The sequence below is a fragment of the Pelophylax lessonae genome, assembly GCF_965119305.1.
Source record: "Pelophylax lessonae genome assembly, chromosome: 5".
NCBI classification, from domain to species: Eukaryota; Metazoa; Chordata; class Amphibia; order Anura; family Ranidae; genus Pelophylax; species Pelophylax lessonae.
Window position 1 is genome coordinate 70,541,416 of NC_138772.1, and position 23,621 is coordinate 70,565,036.

The 23,621-nt window shown below is 45.4% G+C and overlaps 1 protein-coding gene across 1 annotated transcript in view; it reads left to right on the forward strand.

Annotated features, from left to right (window-relative positions):
• Nucleotides 1-23,621, forward strand: part of PLXDC2 (plexin domain containing 2) — an 804,296-nt gene that overhangs the window by 599,674 nt on the left and 181,001 nt on the right. The window contains exon 7 of the mRNA XM_082259441.1: nucleotides 18,281-18,380. Coding sequence (XP_082115567.1) covers nucleotides 18,281-18,380 — 100 coding nt within the window. The remainder of the gene's footprint in view (nucleotides 1-18,280; nucleotides 18,381-23,621) is intronic.

Genomic DNA, 23,621 nt, shown 5'->3' on the forward strand with positions numbered 1-23,621 from the left:
TGACTGTAAACGACCTGGTGTACATGGACAGATAAGATAAAATGTAGATGGGTTCAGGGGCTTCTGAAAAAAAATGCCCAACTGCTCCTAAACGACCATTTCCAGCGTCCCGTGTACATGGAGCCTAATGCTGGAAAGCCTTTAAATAAGCTTCCATGATTTTCCTTTCAGGAGCATCAAGGTCAGAAGGTGGCAGATCAAGCCAGATTGAAGTTTTTCTTTTTACAGCAGGGGTGTCAAACTCAATTTCACCACAGGCGCATCAGCAGTAGGATTGCCCTCAAAGGGCCGTTTGTATCTGGGGTGCGCTATGTACAGAGTGCAAGGTTCAGGAGTGTATTACATGCAGAGTTCAGGACTATGCTATGTACAGAGTTCAGGAGTGCGCTATGTACATAGTGCAGAGTTTAGGAGGGCATTACATACAGAACGCAGGGTTCAGGAGTGCATTATGTGCAGAGTTTAGGACTATGCTACGTACAGAGTACAATATTCAGGAGTGCGCTACATTCACAGTGCAGGGTTCAGGAGGGCGTTATGTAAATAGTGCAGCATTCAGGGGTGTAATGTATACGGCGTGCAGGGTTTAGGAGCGCACTGAATTTGTAACCCCAACCTCCCCATGAAGCTTCCTCGCATCTTTTTCACCTACCTGGCCCAGCTCTAGTACCTCTCTGTGTAGGCGGCTCTACTGCCTGTGTATTTGCAGGGAGATAGTCCTTTCTTTTAGATTATGGAGATCTGTCCCCACTGTGCCCTACTGTGAGTGCGTCCAGGAATCTGTTAGATCCGGGAGCCACTGAGGGCAAAGCTGTCCTTTGTAAACACAGAAGGCTTCTGTATTTACAAGTAACAGCAGGAGTGGGAGCCAAGGTGAGAGCCGGAGGTGGCAGAATGGAGTTTTGGCCATGTTCCGGCTGCAAAACTGGGTGTCAGGGCCACATGACAAGGCCCGGAGGGCCGTATTCCGCCCAAAGGCCTTGTGTTTGCCATACTTGTTCGATAGCATGATCAAACTCTGGTGCCTATTGTACTGTCCAGTCATATTTGGAAACAATGTACAACTGCTAAAACAGGATTTTGAAGTACAACTCAATGTTCTTGTATGACAGTCTAAACAAGTACCAAATCCAATTACGCATGTGTCCCTTAATATAAACGAAAATCTTCCTTTACCTACTTTGACTGAGCCAAATCCTCCTTCACTTGTGTCTCACATGTTCCCCCTCCTAGACACTGCAGCTCACAGTGGGAGGGTTTCAGCAGTGCTGTCAGTCCAGAAAGCCATGAGCAGGACTAGGTATGGCCAGGCGCTGATTGACAAGCTATCAACTAGCGAATCAACAGTGAGAATGCTGATAGCCACACCTCTTGCAACATTTTTTTTCAGTGCAAGCAGATACATCTTCCATGAGAGTGGCAACTCCTTGAATTCTGAATCAATGCAGCATAGTTGCCACCCCATCACAATGGGCTGCATTAGGTGGCCTTCACTGACTAATGTAACAGGTATTTGTGGGATTTTTCAGGAGGATTAAGGGAAAACCATTAATGCGGATGCACCTATAATAAATTGCAACACTTTTTTTTTTTTTTTTTAAATGGGAGGCCATGGTTCTACTTTAAAAAGAAAAAGAAAGATGATATTAAATGTGTTTCTGACTAAATGCCTATTTCTGTGGCTTCAGTATGTCACAAGTGTAGATTCCTTTATCTATCTTTCCCCCTCAATTGTCCATCCTTTCCATCTGTTGTATATATCTTTATGTAACATTTTTTTTAAAAACTAATTATTTACCTATTAAATGTGATATAATGCACATAACATTTTATTCAGCCTCTAAAATCACCAGATTTGATATTTTTAAATGCTAGTAAAATGGATAACGTGTGTTGAAAATTATTTAAAGGGTTTATCTAATGGCTCGTTTCCACTGAGCGGTACGGTACGGTTCGGTACGGTACACTATTTTTGCCGTTTCCATTGTGAATGGTACCCTAATTCCAAACCGTACCGTACCACTTTTTTCGGACCCTTTGGTTGGGGTACCAAGCACATTAGTACCGTACCAACAGGGTGGAGCTACACTCTGCAGAACTTTCATTGGTTGACAGAGAATCGTCTATCACAGCTTTCCTGCTACACCACGCCTATCATGAAAGGGTACTATTGGCAGTGGAAACGCAAGTTGTACCGTTCCGAACTGTACCGTACAGAACCGAACCGTACCGTACCACTCAGTGGAAACGAGGCATAAATGTTTCCTGTAATGAAATTCTAGACTGTGCAGTTAGGTGTATCTGGGGGTGTCCTTTACCTAGATATTATTGTATGAAAAGGTTCCCCTTTTTCTTATCATAGCGGCTTAAGACACATGGTCATTAGCCTTGCGTTGTTTGATATTACTTGTTGACTTAGAAAGCTCTTCAGACTCCGCTGAGACCTGGTGTAAATACGAACCAAGCTCCCACAACATCTCCTCGTTATAAATATTATCTACCAAGTATACAAATACCTTTTGCAGTAACTACCTTGTGAGTATGAAGACTTCTTCTAGCTGATTATTAAAAAATTAGGATGCCTCCTTTGCTGTAACAAGGGAAAAGAGACAATAATTTTTCAATCATAGTGAGGGCTAAGAGCCCAGGGTCAGCCAAATGCTATCTTCTTTCTCCTTATTCTAAGGCCACTTCTAGGAATAATAATTAGCTTTAATGATCTGCATCCAGCTGCCTCCACATGTAGTCTGCTGACACCTCGTTACCTTCCCTCACTTGCTTTAGGGTCTATGTCATCAATCTTTAGGCTCATGTCAGTGGTACCAGTTTGACATCAGTTTGGGACACTTCCTAGATCCCTCAATCTTTATTTTTTTACGACAAGTATTTATATAGCACCAACAATTTTACACAGAGCCCTCTTGCACATTCGCATCAGTCCCTGCCCTAAAGTAGCTTACATCCTATGGTCCCTATCTTACATGCATGCATATACATACTAGGGCCAATTTAGACATGAGCCAATTAACCTACCAGCATATTTTTTGAGTGTGAGAGGAAACCTGAATACCCAGAGGAAACCCATGCAAGCGTAGAGAGAACATGCAAACTCCATGCAGATAGTGTTCTGATTAGGTAGCTGTTACTTGGGTTTACTAAGCTAAACTGATTTAAAAAGGAACTATAACATTATGAATAGGGAAATAAATCTGTACAGAAAAAGAAACAGTGCTGCACATACACACATACAGTCGAACAAAACTCAGCTACGGAAAAATACCTGCTTTAAGTGCTAAAAGTAATCCACGCATCTACATACTCGATGAAAGGTTATTAAAGTAATATTAAATTGGAGAGTAGAAAGCTCTAATGACGGAGGCATGGTTCAGTTGATGCTTCCAGTGGAGTCATTAAGGCTCTTGCAGAGTACATGCCCAAGTGTGATATAGCTCATTGCTTTCTGAAAAGCCCTTCCTCCTTGTTCCCCTACCTCAAATGCTGGCAAGTCTTCAATTTCCTGTGTAATCAGATTTAAGCAATAAATTCTTTTGTTTGGGCCAATTCAGTTGTAGAAGGTAAAACTATTTTAAATATATATCAAGTCAACTCAATTAAATTAATGTATATTTTAAGGAAACCTGCAAAAGTGTAGTGCATGGATAGCATGTACGTGATTGCTACTGTAAAGGGGACATTTTTCCCACTGACCACCAACGTAAGGAGGCATTGTTCTTCAGTTGACCACCAATGTAAGAAGGCATCATTCTTTAGCTGACCATAATGTAAGGCGGCATCATTTTTCAGCTGACCACCAATTTAAGGAGGCATCATTCTTCAGCTGACTACCGATGTCAGGACAGGAGGCATTATTCTTCAGCTGACTGCCAATGTCAGGAGGCATTATTCTTCAGCTGACTGCCAATGTCAGGAGGCATCATTCTTCAGCTGACTACCAATGTCATGAGGCATTATTCTTCAGCTGACTGCCAATGTCAGGAGGCATCATTCTTCAGCTGACTACCAATGTAAGGAGGCATTATTCCTCAACTGAATACCAATGTAAGAAGGCATCATTCCTCAGCTGATTACCAATGCAAGGAGGCATCATTCCTCAGTTAACCACCGATGTTAGAGAAATTCCAAATGTCCCTTACATTGAAGGTTAGTGGGAAAAATTATCCAGTACATTGGTGGTCAGTGGGAGGGATGCACAATTCCTCCCACTGGCCACCAGAAGAAGGGTCTTTGGAAGAAAGAATGCCTCTTATATTGATGGTCATTCTAAAGATTGGGAAATATACTAGGAACACCACTATTTCTGAGTCACTGGAAGTGACTTCTGGAACAAGCATGCAGATTAGAAAGTCACAGTAAATTTAGAACACCTGGTCTACATAATCAGTACAGGTCAGTGCATCAAAGCATTAAAACCTTTGGATTGCCATCACAGCCAAACAACTAATATCTCCAGATGGAGAGGGCAGCAGTAGTGTCTTCTATATTCTCCCAGTACAGCTCTCTTTTAATTTTTGTTTAGTTTATTTTGTCTCTATCAAAACCTAACAGTCATATTTTTCAATTACAAAATGAATGATGGCAGATGTTCATCATCAGGACATTTTACAAGGTCACCTTGCTACTCATGTTCTTTTCAGCATCTGTGTCTGATAAACACTATAGCTTTTGGGAGGAAATCTAATATAATAAACAATAGAACATAACACAGCACAATCCATTGTACATCTATACATAAGCAAACAGTGAACTTGACCCTGCCTCTTTGTTTGAATGCATGCTAAAATAATTCATTGACTGTAGACAAGACCTATGACAGATGACCTTTATTAAGCTGAGCACAATGCAAAATAATATTTATAATAAGAGATTACTGAATCGACCCAAGAGCTTTGAGGTTCACTTTGGCTTGGATTTTTTTTTTCAGATGCATTTGCAATTTTTGTATTTAAAATGACGTGTAATTAACCCCATCAAAATGGAATGATCCCAGAACACCAGATATTCTGGCAGGAATGTAACTAGAAATCTTTGATGCCTATAAAATAATTCTGTTGGTGTCCCCACCCACTTTGGTCAAGCTGCTTATCAGCCCCTATCTACAGCACCCCTATGTGTCAGTGTACTAACTGACAATTCTGAAATGACTGTACGCTTAGATTTGTAACAGGTAGCAAAACAGCTGTCAAGGGTTGATATGTCAACTGCACACACAGAAAGGAGCCTCTGAGGTACTGGGACTCAATACAGGCAGAAACCACCCTTGCCTACAATGTGTCCCAAGACCACAGAGGTCAGACATTGGTCAAATTACTTTAATTACATTAAAGTCCCAGCCTCTGGACTCTAGGCGTGCTCTACGTGCAGCTTGATCTTCTGCCCGTTGATACCTGCATACTTTGAGGGATAATGTCTCTTAAAAAAAGTCTCCTCTGCAGTTGCCTGTATGACGCCACAAACCACCAATGTAATGGGGCACTTCTCCCACTAACAACCAATATAAGGGGGCCCTTCAAACACGGACCACAAATGTTTAAGTAACTTCTCCAACTAGCCACCAGTGTGAGGGCCCTTCCCCAACTGACCACAAAAGTAAAAACACTGAAAACCAATATAAGAGGTCTCTTTTCCCACTGATCACCAATGCATGTTGACCATTAAAACTGGACAACAAGGTAACAGAGTATTTTACACAGACCATTACTGTCAAGGGTGTATTTAAAATGGCCACCAATATAATGGGGGCCTTAACATTGGCTAACATTTTAATGGGGCATTTAAACTGAACACTAATATAACAGGGAGCACGTCTTCACTGACCAGAAATGTAAGAGAGGATTCCACATTGACTACACAGGTAAAGAATACATTCAAAAAACAACAATATCTCTCCTGCGCTCAAGTGGTATGCGGGAAGGTGAATCTTCTAGGCGGTTTTATGACACAAAAGAAGTGGTCTTGCTGCCCCCCTCAGGACCAAGGGAATCCAAAAGGCACTACAAGAAAACAACAAGAGAAGGGCGCACCGACCTTGTGCATTACCACTTAAAAGTTTATTAAAATCAAAGAAGGGTAGCGTACAATATACTCACAAACGTAGCATATGAACAAGCATATAGGAAATGGGCACCGCTCGCTTCCAGGACACTTCTCTACTGCTGGATAGTGTGATGGCGTCCTCAAAACCTCATGTGGCTTACGCGTTTCGAGGGAGCACCCTCTTCCTCAGAGCTAAAATCTGAGGAAGAGGGTCCTCCCTCGAAACGCGTAAGCCACGTTTGTGAGTATATTGTACGCTACCCTTCTTTGATTTTAATAAACTTTTAAGTGGTAATGCACAAGGTCGGTGCGCCCTTCTCTTGTTGTTTTCTTAAAGAATACATTCACACTGACCACCAAGGCAACAGGGGCATTAACAATGGTTTGTTTAGTATAACAGCCAATGTATTGCTTTTTATTTGGGCTAAATTAGCTGGTTAAATTTGAGTCAAAATACCTAAGAAAAACTACACATTTCCTTTAATAAGAGTGTACAGTCTTCTATTGAAATGGATCTGATGGGTTTTCATCTAAAAAGACCTGAGAGGCTTTCTTTAGCTTGAAACTCCTCCAATGCCACGTTTAGGTTAATAAAAAGTGAGTCTCTTTATATTAGATGCATTCTGGTCTCCTGTTTAAATTGTGATATCTAATATTTAGTGTAATTATAGCTTCAAACCATAGGACTGTTGCATAGTTTGTCCAATCACTGAACATGCACGTTTATCGTAAACACAGAATTTTTCATTACCATAATGGATGTTATGCAATATGTGTTTTGAATAAATAGGAACACGTGTATTAATTTTATTGTCAGTTAGTTACAAGGACACTCTCCTGCAGTACAGGTCAGAGCGTCCTATCTAAGGACAAAAATAAATATCATATGGGAAACTAATGTAATGATGGCTCAAATTCAAGCGTCCATTAACTCCTTCAGCATGAGGAATAGGTATTGTTTACTAGAGTGAAGGGAAAGAAGACTAGAAAGAATAGCCATCATACAAGACTTAAAGTGGAAGTAAAATTGGATTAATAAAAAGTGCTGACATACCAGCTAACTATACATTCTCAGCATGATTCTGTGCAAGGACAGAGTAACTTGCATGCACATACATCATCCTGGCCTGGCCAATCAAGAAGTCTGAAGATTCTGAACCAAGAAAATAAGCAAGTGAAGATGGAAGGGTTGCGACATAGAGGAGTGGAAGACATCACAGCACTGGATTGTTTTCCTTATTGTGTTTTCCATATTGTGCAGATATGCTGTGCATACTTATAATTAGGTCAAATGGCACCTGTGGGCCCAAAATTGTGAATTTTGTTTGGCAGTTTACTTCTGCTTTAATGATAACAATGTCTCATGTGGTCTTTTGGGCCCTTTGGTTCTGAGGTACTAGCACCCAGTATGGAGATTGGGAGCAATGATTCGTAAAGGGGCTTTAATGGCAGTGTTCTCTAGGACACTCATATAACATGTCTCCATCTCTCTGACTATGAGAGCAGTAGCAGCATACATAAGTATGTATACAGTATATCATATATAAACAAAGTCCAGGCGCTAAATCAGGAACCCCTGTGGAGGAAATAACCAGGAAGACACTGAACGAATAAAGGAACCAATCCCTGTTCTGCCAGTCCCAAACATAAGATGTGAATGCAAATGAATTTAGCACCAGAAATGGACAGCACACAGGAATAGCAATAAAGTGTCAAGGAGAACCAGCAAGCAGAAATCCATAATGATTGTCAGTTTATTGAACAAATAAAACCAGGGATTACATGCACGTTACCACATAGGTCCGGATGGCGGTGAGGGCATTGAGGATAGACAAATGCCAGTAGCCAAAATGGGATAATCCAACGCTGTGCCTCTCGGAGATGTATGGATGTGTGGATGACCAGGAGACAGGACCCACCGTGGAGCAGGAAAAAGGATCCTAGCCGGATGCCCCTGGCACGTGTATAGTCTGTTACACTGAAGCGATGAGGGCAGCGCGGTGTCCAGAATTGACGTCACTCGATGGAGACAAACCAAGTGCAGGAACCAGCGTGGAACACAAGCAAGCCCTGTTGCCATGACTACGCATTCAGTGCACATGCACTTTATCAAGTCACAGGAATAGTGGCAACAGGCGAATTTAAACCCAATAAAGGGGCGGGAGTGGCCAGAGCTGGGGGAAGGACATCAGACTCATGCCATGTGCGCTATACATTTCTGGTGCTAAATAAAGTTTATCATAAATACACAAAACTAAGCAAGTTTTAGGTATGAAATACATTATATTTCAGATAACTGTATACTGTATAGTAAAAACTTTGCAGACCTGGAATAATTGGTATAAAATATACAGTATATAAATATATATATATATATATATATATATATATAGATATAGATATATATATATATATATATAGAGAGAGAGAGAGAGATGAGACAGAAAGAGATACTCTATATAATGCACAAAACTGAGAGAGGAGGGTAAAAGAAATAAGAGATTTTTTTTCTTTTTTTTTTTTTATATGATATTATTTTAATACTGTAATTGTACCTAACAATTCAAAGTATGAAATATATTAATGGTTTTATAAAAAATATTGTGAGTGGGGAGAGGTTAATAAATCCTTCTTAATTTTAAATGTTCTAATTTGGCTTGGTTGTACCATATTTGTATTGTGTTTGAAAATGGAACCTAGATTTGTCTTGCTTTTAAAGGTTTGGGATTCTAGAAATGGAAACACTGCATGGCATTGTATATCTGTCATGATGGTGCCTCTCTCTCACAGGTGGACACACTCATTTGTTTATTGTAGATTATGGTAAATCCATTACAGGTAGCATGACACCATTATCTAAATAATTTCTGCAGGAGCTAAAAAGTACTGTTTCTTTGAGAAAAGCTGACCTTTGATGCCCTCAAAGACATAAAAAAACAGCCTGTGATTCAGCATGCTAACAACCATGCAACACCAAAATATCACTTTGGCTGGAGTTTGTCTTTAAACATGTTCCCTAGCATTTATATCTGTTGGTATATTATTTCCCTGACAAACAGCAAATGTTTTTTCCTTCAATTTTTTTTTTTTTTCCCGAGTCTTCTGGATACATGACCAATGTAGAATAGATGTCACCCCCAAACTCTTAGGCTGCTTAAAGCCAAAGGCTCCACCCCCATGCCATAAACCTTTCCCTTTACCTAAATAATTGAGACCACACCGTGCTTGGAGTTAATTGGCCACAGCAGCCATTTTATTAACCCTTTTACCTTAAAATTAACATAAGGAGAAAAAACATTCCTTACAAACATAAAACAATCAGTCATTAGGCCTGTTGGTCTTTGAGGCTCCTCCAAATAATTCCAAATCCTGCACTGCGGGACCTGTGCCCTGATAGGCCTCCAGCCGCGTCACCGGCTCGGAGACAAACCACTCCCCGCAGTGCCACCATTTTGAATTCCATTTAAACTGACATTAAATGGAATGCACCATAGGGACCCATACCAACGATGAGTCCCAACCATACCCTTATCCTAAACTGTTCACCTCCCCCGCCAGCAAAGACCAACAAAACGCCCAGCTGCCATGACAATATAAAATTCCCCCAGAAAGGACAGAAAGCACAAAAGACATGAATCAAAATCAACCATAACAGTCCCAGAAATTAGGGAGGGTGGGTGGGAAGCTTCTTCTTCCTTCGTCCGTTGAACTTCCACTGACCTCCAATCTGAGGGGCCACCCCTCCTAACTGTACCTCAACCCCTCCCAAACCTGATACACCAATCCCTGAATACCCCCCAACTCAAAACAATTTAATTTAACTCACACCTGCCCTGTCTCCCCTCTTCACATGGTCATGTCTGCCCTGCGCTATTTTTTTTTTTTTTTTTTTCTTTCGCTTCGGGCCTTGCTTGACCAATGTAGAATAGATGTCACCCCCAAACTCTTAGGCTGCTTAAAGCCAAAGGCTCCACCCCCATGCCATAAACCTTTCCCTTTACCTAAATAATTGAGACCACACCGTGCTTGGAGTTAATTGGCCACAGCAGCCATTTTATTAACCCTTTTACCTTAAAATTAACATAAGGAGAAAAAACATTCCTTACAAACATAAAACAATCAGTCATTAGGCCTGTTGGTCTTTGAGGCTCCTCCAAATAATTCCAAATCCTGCACTGCGGGACCTGTGCCCTGATAGGCCTCCAGCCGCGTCACCGGCTCGGAGACAAACCACTCCCCGCAGTGCCACCATTTTGAATTCCATTTAAACTGACATTAAATGGAATGCACCATAGGGACCCATACCAACGATGAGTCCCAACCATACCCTTATCCTAAACTGTTCACCTCCCCCGCCAGCAAAGACCAACAAAACGCCACCAGCACCCAAGGGTGACACCTTACCCTTGCGTGCCCCTCCAAACCCTCAAGGCTCGCTGGATCCCATCCTGTAATCCCAGGGCCCATAAATCTATACCCACCGCATTGAGGTGGACTCCATCATCCCGCAGATACCGCCATGTGTCCACTTCCAACTCCAGGTGGCGAACCACCAACCCCCCATTCCGACACACAAAGCGCCCCACTTCCTTGTTCAACTTAATCCGAGCCTTATTAAGGCGCGCGACCGACCTGGCCATGCGCCAGGACGTGCGGGCCACCATATCCGACCAAACTACAAGCAGCGCCGGAAAAGCCGTGCGCAGCCGAAGGAAATCCAACTTTATGTCCCTGATCAAGGCCCGCGCGGACCTGGCCCCCAAATCGTTGCCCCCGGCATGCAGCACCAAAACATCTGGCTGCCTGTCCAACCGGGCGAAACGATGCACTTCGGGAAGGACCCTGCCCCAAGTAAGTCCCGGCACCCCCAGCCACCTGACACAAGCCTCGTGCCGAGAAAAACCAAGTTGTCTACCATTAGGACGCACATCAGCTCTCCGGGCCCCCCAGAAAACATACGAGTGTCCCACGATCCAAACAAGGCAGGGTTCCAAACCTACAAGAAAAGGGGACAAAAGGAAAAGAAAACCAACCAATAATCAGATAACCAGCCGGGCCCACACCCCCCCAGCGACAAAACCACCCCCCGTACATACCCTACACCAACAGCTGTGGACGAACGTACAACAAGAACCTCCTAGACTCCCAGCGCCCAATGCGTTTGACCGCATCGTCATTCAATCCCCAGCGTGCAGCCTCAGTGGCCGCCCCGATCCGAAAGGAATGAGATGCAAACCTACTGGCATCCAAACCCAAAGAGCCCACACACCTTCTGAACACCGATACAAATTGAAAACGAGATAACGACGACCCGTCCGCATGCATTAAAAATGAACCGGGCCGCGAAGGGCGGAGTGCCCAGTAATCCCGAACCGCCCCTACCGGGCACAGCGGTGAAGACGGCACCGCGAACAACCGGACACGGACCCCCTTGCCACTCTGGTCCGTTTTGGACCGTCGAAGGAGGATAGTAACCCCCTCCCGACCGACAGAGACATCCTTACCCAATAGGCCCCCCGGCACCGTCCGGGAGGAGCTGACCAATTCCCCAATCCGGAAAGCCCCGAAGAAAGCGAGAGAAAAGGCCGCCTTAAACAACACCACCTCGTAACTCGAGGCGCAGTGCTCCCCCAATTGCCGGCAGACGTCCTGCAAAAGAGCGAAGGACACCGGGCGCCTAGTGTCCCTCCTCCGATAAGCCCTGGAATAGCCCCGTAACGCTTGTCTCACCACGAAGTCCTTCGTGTAATCCTGACAACCCCGAAATTTAAACAGAAAGGCCAGGCCGGACAACTTGCGAGCCACAGCGGAAGCCGACGCGCCCCTCTCAAAATGATCAGAGACAAAAGAAAGTAACACCCACCTGACCTCCGGACCCAGAGGATCCACCGATGCCACCCGCAACACCTCGAGCCACTCCAACCATACCTTGCAATAAGCCGACCACGTGGACTCGCTCACCGACTTCCTGATCCATCCAGCGAGGACCCCAAGGCAATCCCCCATAGCCACTCCGGACACGTGACTCCGCGTTGCTCCGCTGCCGGTGCCAACTCCCGGAACCTGTCCCACTGAAAACGAGACAGCGCGTCAGCAATATCATTCTTAACCCCCGGAATGTGCACAGCGTACAGGAAAACATTCAACCGTAGACACCGCAAAACCAAATACCTGAGGAGGCGCACCACCGGCTGAGACGAAGCCGACGCGCGGTTGATCACCTGAACCACCCCGAGATTGTCGCAATGGAGGCGAACCTTCAGGTTCCTGAACTCCGCCCCCCAAATCTCCAGGGCCACCACCACCGGGAACAGTTCCAGCAACACCAAGTTGCTGACCAGCCCCGCTACCTGCCATGCCCCCGGCCAAGGGGCGGCGCTCCACGCCCCCCGGTGAAAAGCCCCGTACCCCGCCGAACCAGCAGCATCGGTAAACAGTTCCAAATCAAAGTTGCTGATCGGCCCGGCCATCCACAAGGATCTACCATTGTATGTGGCCAAAAAACCGTGCCACAGACGCAAGTCATCCCTGTGTTCCCTGTTGAGCCTGACGAAGTGAGTGGGCAACTTCACCCCCGAAGTCGCCGCCGACAGCCGTCGGCAGAAGACCCGGCCCATGGGCATAATGCGGCAGGCAAAATTCAATTTACCCAGCAACGACTGCAAGCTGCGCAACTGAATCTTGCGCAAACCCAGCACCCCTTCAATTTCAGCTCTCAAAGCCCCCAATTTATCCTCCGGTAGGCGACACTCCATGGCCTCCGAATCCACGACAATGCCCAGGAAGCTGAGCACCGTGGTCGGGCCTTCCGTCTTGTCGGGGGCCAACGGAATGCCGAAGCTCCCGGCCACATGCTGCAACGTGGCAAGCAGGATCGCGCACCCGTTGGAAGCGGGCGGGCCCACACACAGAAAGTCGTCCAAATAGTGGATCACCGAATTCACACCGGAAACCTCCCGAACCACCCACTCCACAAAGGAACTAAAGGTCTCAAACAGCGCGCATGATATGGAGCAGCCCATAGGAAGGCAGCGATCCACATAATACGCCCCCTGCCACCGGCAGCCCAGCAATCGAAAACTGTCCGGGTGAACCGGGAGCAACCTGAACGCCGCCTCAATGTCCGATTTGGCCATCAAGGCCCCCCGCCCATAATGTCGCACCCAGGCCACCGCGGCGTCAAAGGAAATGTAAGACACCGTACAGGCCTCCGGGTCGATGGCGTCATTCACAGACCCACCCTTCGGGAAGGAGAGGTGGTGAATGAGGCGAAACTTGTTGGGTTCCTTCTTGGGAACCACCCCCAACGGCGAAACCACCAAGTCACGCACCGGCACCTCCGAGAACGGGCCCGCCATGCGACCGAGAGCCACTTCCTTGTGCAACTTATCCGACACCACCAAAGGGTGGCGCAATGCCGAACGCAAATTCCTCGCCACCGGCGGCACCGAGGCCAAAGAGCAAGGGATACGAAAACCCACCGCAAAACCCTCCCACAGAAGTCGAGCAGCCGCCCTATCGGGGTACCTATCTAGAAAAGGCCGCAGCCTTTCCACCCTCACCGGCGTCGTCCCCTTTGTGCGAAGGCTCTCCGGACCGCCCTTTTCCGGACTTAAAACACCGAGCCAAGGAATGGGAACCTCCGCAACCGGAGCATTCATGTTTGAAGCGACATGTGCCACCGAACTTACAGGAACCCTCATTAAATTGCCAGCAGAAACCCCTCCTCTTTGCGGCCGGCTGTCCCGGGGTCGCAGAACCACCGGCCCCCCCTGGAAAAAACTGATTCGGAGCCTTCGCAGACGACATGAGCCGCATCCACAGGCTGATGTCCTTGTGGTCCCACCGCAAGGACGGCCTAACCGCCTTCCGCTGCCGGAACTGTTCGTCGTACCGCAGCCAGGCCGACCCCCCGTAAACCCGATAGGCTTCCCCTACAGCGTCCATGTAGCAGAACAGGGCCGAGCAGTTTTCCGGCGCCTTTTCCCCTATGACGCCCGCCAGAATGGCAAAGGCCTGCAGCCAATTGGCGAAGGTCCGAGGGATAAGCCGATAGCGTCGCGCCTCCTCGTCCTCCTTCTTGCGCTCCTCCGGTTTAACCCTGTCCAGGTGAAACTTCTCGAGGGGCAACAGCGTGAAGATTTCCACGTACTCACCCTTCCAGATCTTCTCCCGGACTTCCTGCTTCAAATGTGCCCCCAACGGGCCCTCAAAACAAACATATACCTCACCTTTCGCTGAATCGTCCAGGCGAACAGCGTCCGCCTTCCCCTCCTTCGCCGTCCCGGTCTTGTCCCCCGTCGCCCCGGCCGTCACCGCCACCACTGCCGGAGCACCAACAACCTGGGGAGGGGCCCCAGCCCCCCCCGCAACTAGCCCCGTGGAAGACGGCCCCGCCAGCCCCGGGGCCCCCCCCGGCTCCGTGCCCGAGCCCCCCGCCGGAGGCACCCAAGCCGCCGCTGGAGACAAGCGGCCCCCGTCCCCCGGGGGCAAACGCCCCAAGAGGTCCCGTAGACCCAGGAGGAAGCCCCTTAAACCCCCATTATCACCCCCTTCCGGGGTCCCCGCCCCCACTGGCCGGGACACCCCCACCCCCCGAGCCCCTCCAGCACTCCCACCCCCCACACCAAACAAGCCCCGCAAATCAGACAAAGCCAGAGAAGGAATTGTGACCTCACCTGTCTGCCCAGGGGGGGCGCCCCCAGCCGCCGATCCAGCCTCCCTCGTCGCCGACCGACCACCGACATCCTCTTCCACATCCGATCCGGACACTTCGCCTTCCGAACGATCGTCCCCGGGCACCGCCGACATCCGTCCACCAGGTGTCGCACTCCCGCCATCTGCAGAGCCGAGCGACAGGCGTCCACGCCCCCGTACTCCAGCTCCGCCCGACGGAGACCTCTGTGAACCAGCCGAACTTCCGATGACCCGGCCACGTGACTTGCCCCGCCGCGTCATCTCTCTGCGCCCAGCCGAGGCCGACTCCGAGTCCCGCCGATCACTGCTGCCACCGGCCGCCATGAAGCCGCTCCCACGCCGAGGCACCCCTCCGACCGGAGCATCGCCAGTAGGGGAGCCCGCCAGTCCAGTAGCACCCCGGCGAGAGGGACGGGGAGAGACCGAAGGCCGCCTCCCCCCACTACCCCCAGAGCTCCGTCCATGCAGAGGATTCCTCCCAGAGGCGCGCACGGCCGCAGCAGGAGTACGCTTAGCCGGCGGCCCTGAAGGGTCCCTGTCGGGGCTCCTAGGATGACGCTGAGCTCGAGGGGAAGGGTCCGGTGAAAAACGCTCCGGCGGCCGTGACCGCCGAGCCCGCGGGACCGCAAGCCCCTCCGAATCCTGTGCAGAGTCCTGAACCCCCATCAACGTGGAGACCTGGGACCGGAGCCACTCAGTCCCCTTCACCGCGGCAGCGGCCTTAATTTGCTCCAGCAAAACGTCCAAATCCGCCATCACAGACCAGGGAAGCTGAGGTGAGATGCTCTGCAGTGAAAAAGGTGGGTGACCAAGCTTCTTCTTCCTTCGTCCGTTGAACTTCCACTGACCTCCAATCTGAGGGGCCACCCCTCCTAACTGTACCTCAACCCCTCCCAAACCTGATACACCAATCCCTGAATACCCCCCAACTCAAAACAATTTAATTTAACTCACACCTGCCCTGTCTCCCCTCTTCACATGGTCATGTCTGCCCTGCGCTATTTTTTTTTTTTTTTTTTTCTTTCGCTTCGGGCCTTGCTAAACAAACAGATTAGGAGCGACTGTTTTGTTCTTTTATTTTTCTTTTTAATTAAATGTTCATTTATCTATCTAAGAACAGAAAAATACTATGAGTGCTCAGAGGCTGTGTGATAGGTATTAATTGAGTCATTCTTTTTTTCCTCCGAATCTATTAAGTAGTCATTTAACTTCAAATGCAATCCTTTCAAGGTCAGAAAACAAGATTGCTACTTATACGGGGAAATTTGAATAGGAGATTTCAAAAAAATGTGCTTTATCCTTTTCTTCTTCTTTTAACTAGCTGTATTCTTTATTCAGTATAAATGGGGTGCTTGTGTTTTCTTTGTATTGCTCTTCATAAATGAGTATAACAATCAAATACACCACATGAAAAATCTTTTATTATTCAGAATATGCAAAAAGCTGAATTTGTGAGTCTCAAATAGGGCTAATATGAATATCAGAGGGGACCTGCATTAAAAGAGAATACCAGAGGAAAACACAAAATGAAATAATAAATATGCAAGTCAGGAGGTATTTAAAGCTAAATTCCAGGCAGATATATTATTAGATCTCTATACAGGCAGTCCCCGAGTTACAAACATCTGACTTACATATGACTCATACTTAAGAACAGAGGCAGCATGATGTCAAGCAAGTCCAGGAAACCGCCGGCAGCCATCTTGCTGCTCACTGCATACTGCCACCTACTGTCCGGCAGACTTGTCAGCAATACCACATCACTGCATGGCCATTTACCGTTCCCTATGCTATCCAAAAAGTAAAAAAAAATTTTTGGTCTGGAGTTACATACAAATTCAACTTAAGAACAAACCTACAGAGCCTATCTTGTTTGTAACCCGGGAAATTCCTGTATTTATTAATACATCATTATTTAAATGTATTTTGTAAATGCAAGCAGAACAAGTATGGAAAATTTACCTGGTATCAGACTCTTGTAATCCACTGTTCAACACAGCTTAGACTTGGATAGGGAGATGTGGTACAAGTCAATCAGTTGTGCTGTAGTGCTCATATGGTAACAAGGGGGCAAATGGATAATGTTGCTAGAAGGAGAGAGTAGAGTAACATTGAAACTAGATCAACAGTTTGCTACTTCTCCTTTCACTGTTCAATCAAAAAGTGGGGGCAAGACATGATGTTACTTAAATGTAGATGTGAAAATTCAGGTCCCCTTAGGTGTCAGACAGGGCTAGGCTGTGTGGCAGAGCTGTGGACATTTCAGAACTGGATAGACAGAACTAAAAAAAACTTTTGTCAGGTAAAAGAGCTCCCTTATATATGTTTCACCTACTGTGTGTATTTAGTAGTTTGTCTGGAGTTCACCTTTAACAGTAATTGTTTTTGGATTCACTGCTTGATTGAAATAAAGAATGATGTGTGTTTTTTTTTTTTTTTTTACAACCCCATAATTCTCCTTTCATGATATATTAGTGATTACAGTACTAAATTCATTTTTGCATCTTATACTTGCCCAGAGTTCAGCTTTAACACATTTACATTTAAAACAAAGCCCACACTCACCTCTCTAGCTGCAGGTACTGTGGCAAGCCGGCAATTGATAACGTTTCACTAGTGCAGATGGAATGTCGGATTGAAGTGGCATGTGCAGATCTCTTAACATAAACACTTTTAGCAAACAGTATGTCTGAGGCCTAAGGCAAATCACATTTGTTGCTCTCTACTGTTAAGACATAACTCCCAACTGTCATTTAAGGGACTGTCTCTCTTTTCAAATGGAGTCCCAATGTCCTTCTTTTCTCCTTATTTGTCCTTCTTTCTGGTCTAGAGATATAGATCTCGTTAAACAATGTGTTATTTAATATTATATTATATTATATTATATTATATTATATTATATTATATTATATTATATTATAAAAAGCTAAACCTTCTATCTATCCTCTGAATTCTTATATTTTGTGTTTTGCACAGCCAGTAAGAATGAGAATTAGTGGAAAAAAGGACCCAATCATTTTCTGCATATTCATTCTTTACAATCTGCCAAGCTGGGGGCATGGCAGGGGTGTGTCCTTTGCCTACATACAAACGTGTCCTTCTTTGCTTTCTCAAAAAGGCACGAGGTATCGCTAAGACACGAGGTATCGCTAAGACACGAGGTATCGCTAAGACACGAGGTATTGCTAAGACACAGTGGATCCAAAACACAACCACTGGAAAGACAGATTCTAAAATATAGAGTGTTGTGAGAACAAACCAGTTGAGATAGGAGATGTGTGATAGGAATTTGCCAGTGTGAAGAGAGAAGTAGTTAGTCACCAGAACGAATGGATACAGGCAATTAAAGCAGAGATCCGGAGAAAGACCTACACAATATCTGATTTGTCTGTTTTCCAGATGCATGATTGCCTTCAATAAAGCAGAGTGATTATGATGATACTGTACTGTGCTGATGTCTATTATCATGAGCCGTTATCCTAGTCACCAGAGCCGCACTTTGTAACACAAATGCAACTTTGTCTTGCAGATCCCAGTACCGGTAATGGATATAAGCTCCACCAATCACCCTGTCAAAGTGGGACTGTCAGACGCCTTCGTGGTGGTGCACAAGATTCAACAGATTCCAAGTATGTATTTCTTTATAAAAACTCTGTTTCTATGCAATCATGAATGCTGTTTTATATTGAAATTGCCACCTGGCCAGTGTTTTACCTGCCTGTTGCCAATGTTATTAGTATTTATTTATTTATTTATTTCAGGTACTTATATAGCGCTGTCAATTTACGCAGCGCTTTTACATATACATTGCACATTCACATCAGTCCCTGCCCTCAAGGAGCTTACAATCTAAGGTCCCTAACTCACATACATACATAGTAGGGCCAATTTTTTTTATACAGGATCCAATTAACCAACCAGCATGTCTTAGGAGTGTAGGAGGAAACCGGAGTACCTGGAGGAAACCCGCGCAGGCACAGGGAGAACATGCACACTCCAAGCAGGTAGTGTCGTGGTTGGGATTCAAACCAGTGACCCTAGTGCTGCTAGGTGAAAGTGCTAACCACTACCGCACTGTGCCGCACTGTGCCGTCCTTTTTAGTAGGAAAGAGATCATAGGGCTGGAATAAGGCTGGAGTCTTTCCCCAAAAAGGTTTTAACTTTAAATAGAACTGAAAAAAAAAATGTTTGGCGTTCCGCTCTAAAACATGAGTTTAAAGTTTTAATAAAAAGTAACTGGTAAAGCCTGGGCCCAGTCAAAACTTTAGTTCAGAGTACTTTAGTGCTGAGGTCTGTATTCTTGCTAAGCAGACTCCCCCTCACTTCCTGACTTTTAAGTGAAATGGGGACAATTGAGTACTGTCCGTGATACTTTTTTTTATTTGCACTAACATACAATTTTTCAGGACAAGGTTTCGGGGTATGTCCCCTTCATCAATATCCAAGCAGCACTAAAGGGGGCTGAAGGGGACATACCCCGAAAGCTTGTCCTGAAAAATTGTATGTTAGTGCAAATAAAAAAAAGTATCACGGACAGTACTCAATTGTCTCTGACGCAAGTGCACTAATACGGCTACAATTACCTCAAGTGAAATGGGGAAATCTTAGATCTTCTATCAGAACAGTATCACTGTCTACGCCTCTCTCTGTCCAGGTTACAACCAACTATCTAAATCTGGTCCTATTGTCATAGGAATAGGTAAAAACTTGAAGTCTCCCCAATGGGGTCAAGGACACCAGTAAGCATTTGACATAGGTGTATCATTTCCCTACCCTGGGAGGCTAGTAGGGACCCCCAGAAGTAGGACAGGTTAACAGCTGGCTGTCAGAATACACAAACAACAGCTACAACTCTCTGCTGACTCCTTCAATTTTTCAAAAGCTTGTCCAACCAGGCGTTGCTGCCAGGGCCACCCATGGTTAAAGTTCTAACAGGCTTATCCACCTTACCAACCTCTCAGCGTCTGCCATCCGTCTCTGCCAATTCCTACACTGGCTCCCGATTGCCCAGCAAATTCAATTCAAAATATTAACCACAACATACAAAGCCATTCACAACTCTGCCCCGAGCTACATCACCAATCTTGTCTCCAAATATCACCCAAACTGTCCTCTCTGTTCCTCTCAAGACCTCCTACTCTCAAGCTCTCTTGTCTCCTCCTCCCATGCTCATCTCCAGGATTTCTCCAGAGCTTCTCCCATCCTCTGGAACACTCTACCTCAACCTGTCCGGCTATCTCCTTCTCTAGCTGCCTTTAGGCGATCCCTGAATCTCATCTCATCAGGGAAGCCTATCACACCTCCTACTAATCTTTGACCTCTTCCATCAGTTCATTCCCCACAGTTACAACCTTTTGTAACACCTGCCCCACCCTATTAGATTATAAGCTCTTCTGAGCCGGGCCCTCCTAATCCTCTTGTATTTTATTGTAACTGTATTGTCTCCTTTTTATATTATAAAGTGCTGCGTAAACTGTTCACGCTATGTAAATCCTGTATAATAATAATAATAATAGCAGTGTGTGGCCAGCTTTAGACACTGCATGACAGACCAGCCATAGATAACTAATAGCTTATAAATCACACCAAGCAACTGAAAACTGTAACCTAATGAGTTGTAATCCTAAACAGATTCTCCAGACATTCCCATTCCATAACATTTGCAAAACAAAACAAAAAAAAACACCCTTTTTCCACATCGAGGGTCTAAAATTCAAATCATGATGTGCATTATTGTAAGTCTGATATATGAATACACCATTAAAGTGATTTTAAAGGCAACATATTTATTTGTATTAATCAACAAACATACTTATGAGTGCACAGAGCAGCCCCAATCCTCCACTTCTGGTGTCACCTATTGGCTCTCCTGTAACCTATCCCCTGTCCAGTGCCCGCATATCAAGCTGCTTGCTATGGGGAAACTCTTATGTGCTCACTGCCGAGCTGGCTCTGTGTGTCCATTGACACACAAAGCATGGCTTTGTCCCATCCCCTGCTCTCTCCTCATTAGTCATGATCCACAGCAGCAGGAGCTAAAGGCTTCCTCTGCTGCTTCTCTGTCCAATGAGGAGAGAGAGAGCCAAGAGAGTCACTGCTTTTGTGCATTTCACTGGATTGAGACTAGGCTCAGGTAAGTAATTAGGGGAGCTGAGGGGGGGGGGGCATTTCTCTGCAGTGCAAGTCTGTGTGAGGACATGGGATGAGGGGTGTGGCTGTTACTCAGCTCTGCCAGCACAGAGCACAGGAGTGGGAGAGCAGTAAGCAGCAAAAGATACAGCATTTATAAACCATAACATGTCAGTATACAGGCCCAAAAAAGCTAAAAAAAAAAAAAAACTTCAGTTGGCCTTTAAATGGAAAAAGAGGTTACGTTATGTGATTTTTTTAAAGTGGTTGTAAACCTCAAACATGAACTATGAACAAAGCATTACCCCCCATATAGTGTGGACTTGCCCCGATTAATCACTTGCCGTCTGCGTACGGTAATAGTACTGCGGCAAAGTGGCTCGTTATCGTCTGACGACGTTCGTCAGACACTCCCCTCTCTCGCTCCTGCTGTATTCAGTCACAGCGGGAGTCGGGCCAGGGGAGGAGCAGCGGCGATCGCCGCTGCTCTTCCCCGATCGTCTGGGATCTAGTGTGGAGATCCGCCTGCTTGTGTAAACACAAGCGGGCGGATCTCCCAAGTGACAGACAGGGTCAGATTGCAGGGTTCAGCTTAGCTGAACCCTGGTTCTGTCCTTGTGTCACATAGTCACCTCCCCCCACACACATCAGTAAGCACCAGGCATACATTAACCCCTCCCTCTCCAATAAATTTAACCCCTTCCCTGCCAGTGTCATTTTTACAGTAACAGTGCATATATATAGCACTGATTACTGCAGTAATGTCACTGGTACCCCCAAAAGTGTCAAAAATGTCAGTCAAGGGTCCGATCTGTCCACCGCAATGTCGCAGTCCCGCAAAAAAATCGCAGATCGCCGCCATTACGTGTTAAAAAAAACCCACCAAAAATGACAGAAATCTTTCCCTTTGTTAGTAAACGCAATAACTTTTGCGCAAACAAATCAAAATACGCTTATTGTGAATTTTTTTTACCAAATATAGGTAGCAGAAAACAAATTGGCCAAAAATTTAAAAAAATTTTGATTTTTACATTTTTTGGGGGAATTTCATATAAAAAAATGTGAAAAATATTGTTGTTTTTTCAAAATTTACGCTTTTTTTTGTTTATAGTGCAAAAAGTAAAAATCGCACAGGTGATCAAATACCACCAAAAGAAAGCTCTGTTTGTGGGAAAAAAAGGACGTAAATTTCGTTTGGGTATAGCGTCGCACGGCCGCGCAATTGTCAGTTAAAGTCGCACAGCGCCGAATCGCAAAAAGTGGCCCAGACGTAAGACAGCAAAATCCTCTAGTGGTAAAGTAGTTAAGAGAACTAAGTGTAATTTCTGTCTGCTGCCTCGTTCCTCTGCTATCTGAATGAATCACTGGTGACAAGTTTTCCGGACACCAAGAAATAAAAGGTGACAAGGGAAGGACCTCCAGCTGATTGACACCTCCGCTCTGTTCCTGTGTGCTGTGTAGAGGGGGTGCGTCCCTTCCCTCCAATCAGCTCTCATAGCTCTCCTCATTGAGCTTTGCAGAGTGTGATTTCAGCTCTCCGCCCCCTTTTTTCTGACAGCTCAGACAAGCTTTATACATTCTGGACTTTTAATGGATGTAGAGAAGAGAAGACTGCAGTTTAGCGGGTACACCTTGTATAGGAGGATTTGTTTCTTCTCTGTGTATCTCCTGAGGATAGTCCTTTTAATTGGTATATGTAAGGGTTTACAACCACTTTAATATACACATGTTTTGTTGTTTTAAATTAACGATGCAAAGAGCACAGTGTTGTAATCAATACACACCAATCAGTATTTACTTTGGTGATAACAAACTGGTACAAGATGTCTGCTATGTATACTGCACTTTGCATATTGCTCCTTGAACTTTGTTATTGAGTAGGCTCAGGGGTGCATATTGACTTTCTTCTTCGGAATGTTAGACTATTAAAAGCAGAGTTAACTGCCTCAGCTAATTCACTTTTTAAAGCAGGCTCCTAGCAGTGATCAGCAGTCTCATAGCACCATACTGGTGTTCGTAAAACACAAACTAGCGAAGATACTTGGCAAGGACACGAACGCAGGACTAATTATACAGAAAACATTATTATATTTTCCTTTCTCTGGAATGATGCATAAAACAGTCCATTAACTTCTTCAGAGAAGGGTGACTGGCTTCATCATAGCTCTGGGCATTGCCTCAGTGCAAAACTGTACTTCTCAGCACCGCTCCGTGTATGCAGGTGCAGCGCTGGAGCTACCGGGCCATCAGCACTTCCAAAATAGTAAACTTCAAAGTCCATTAGTACGGGGTCATCTGAAAAACTGAAAAAACATGCAAACAACTGGCTGGCTATACTAGTAACATGGAGGATAGAATGTCATTTTAACCACTTAAGCCCCAGGCCTATTTCGGACACTTTTTGTTTACAAGTTAAAACCAGTATTTTTTCCTAGAAAACTACTTAGACCCCCCAAACATTATATATATTTTTTTAGCAAAGACTCTGGAAAATAAAATGGCGGTCATTGCAATATTTTTTGTCATGCAGTATTTGCGCGGCGGTCTTTAAAACGCCATTTTTTTGGGAAAAATTACGAAAAATCACATTTCACTGCATTTAAAAAAAACTAAACAGTAAAGTTAGCCCATTTTTTGTATATTGTGAAAGATGATGTCACGCCAAGTAAATAGATACTGAAAATGTTACGGTTTAAAATTGCGCACATCCATGGGATGGCGACAAACTACGGTCAATAGAA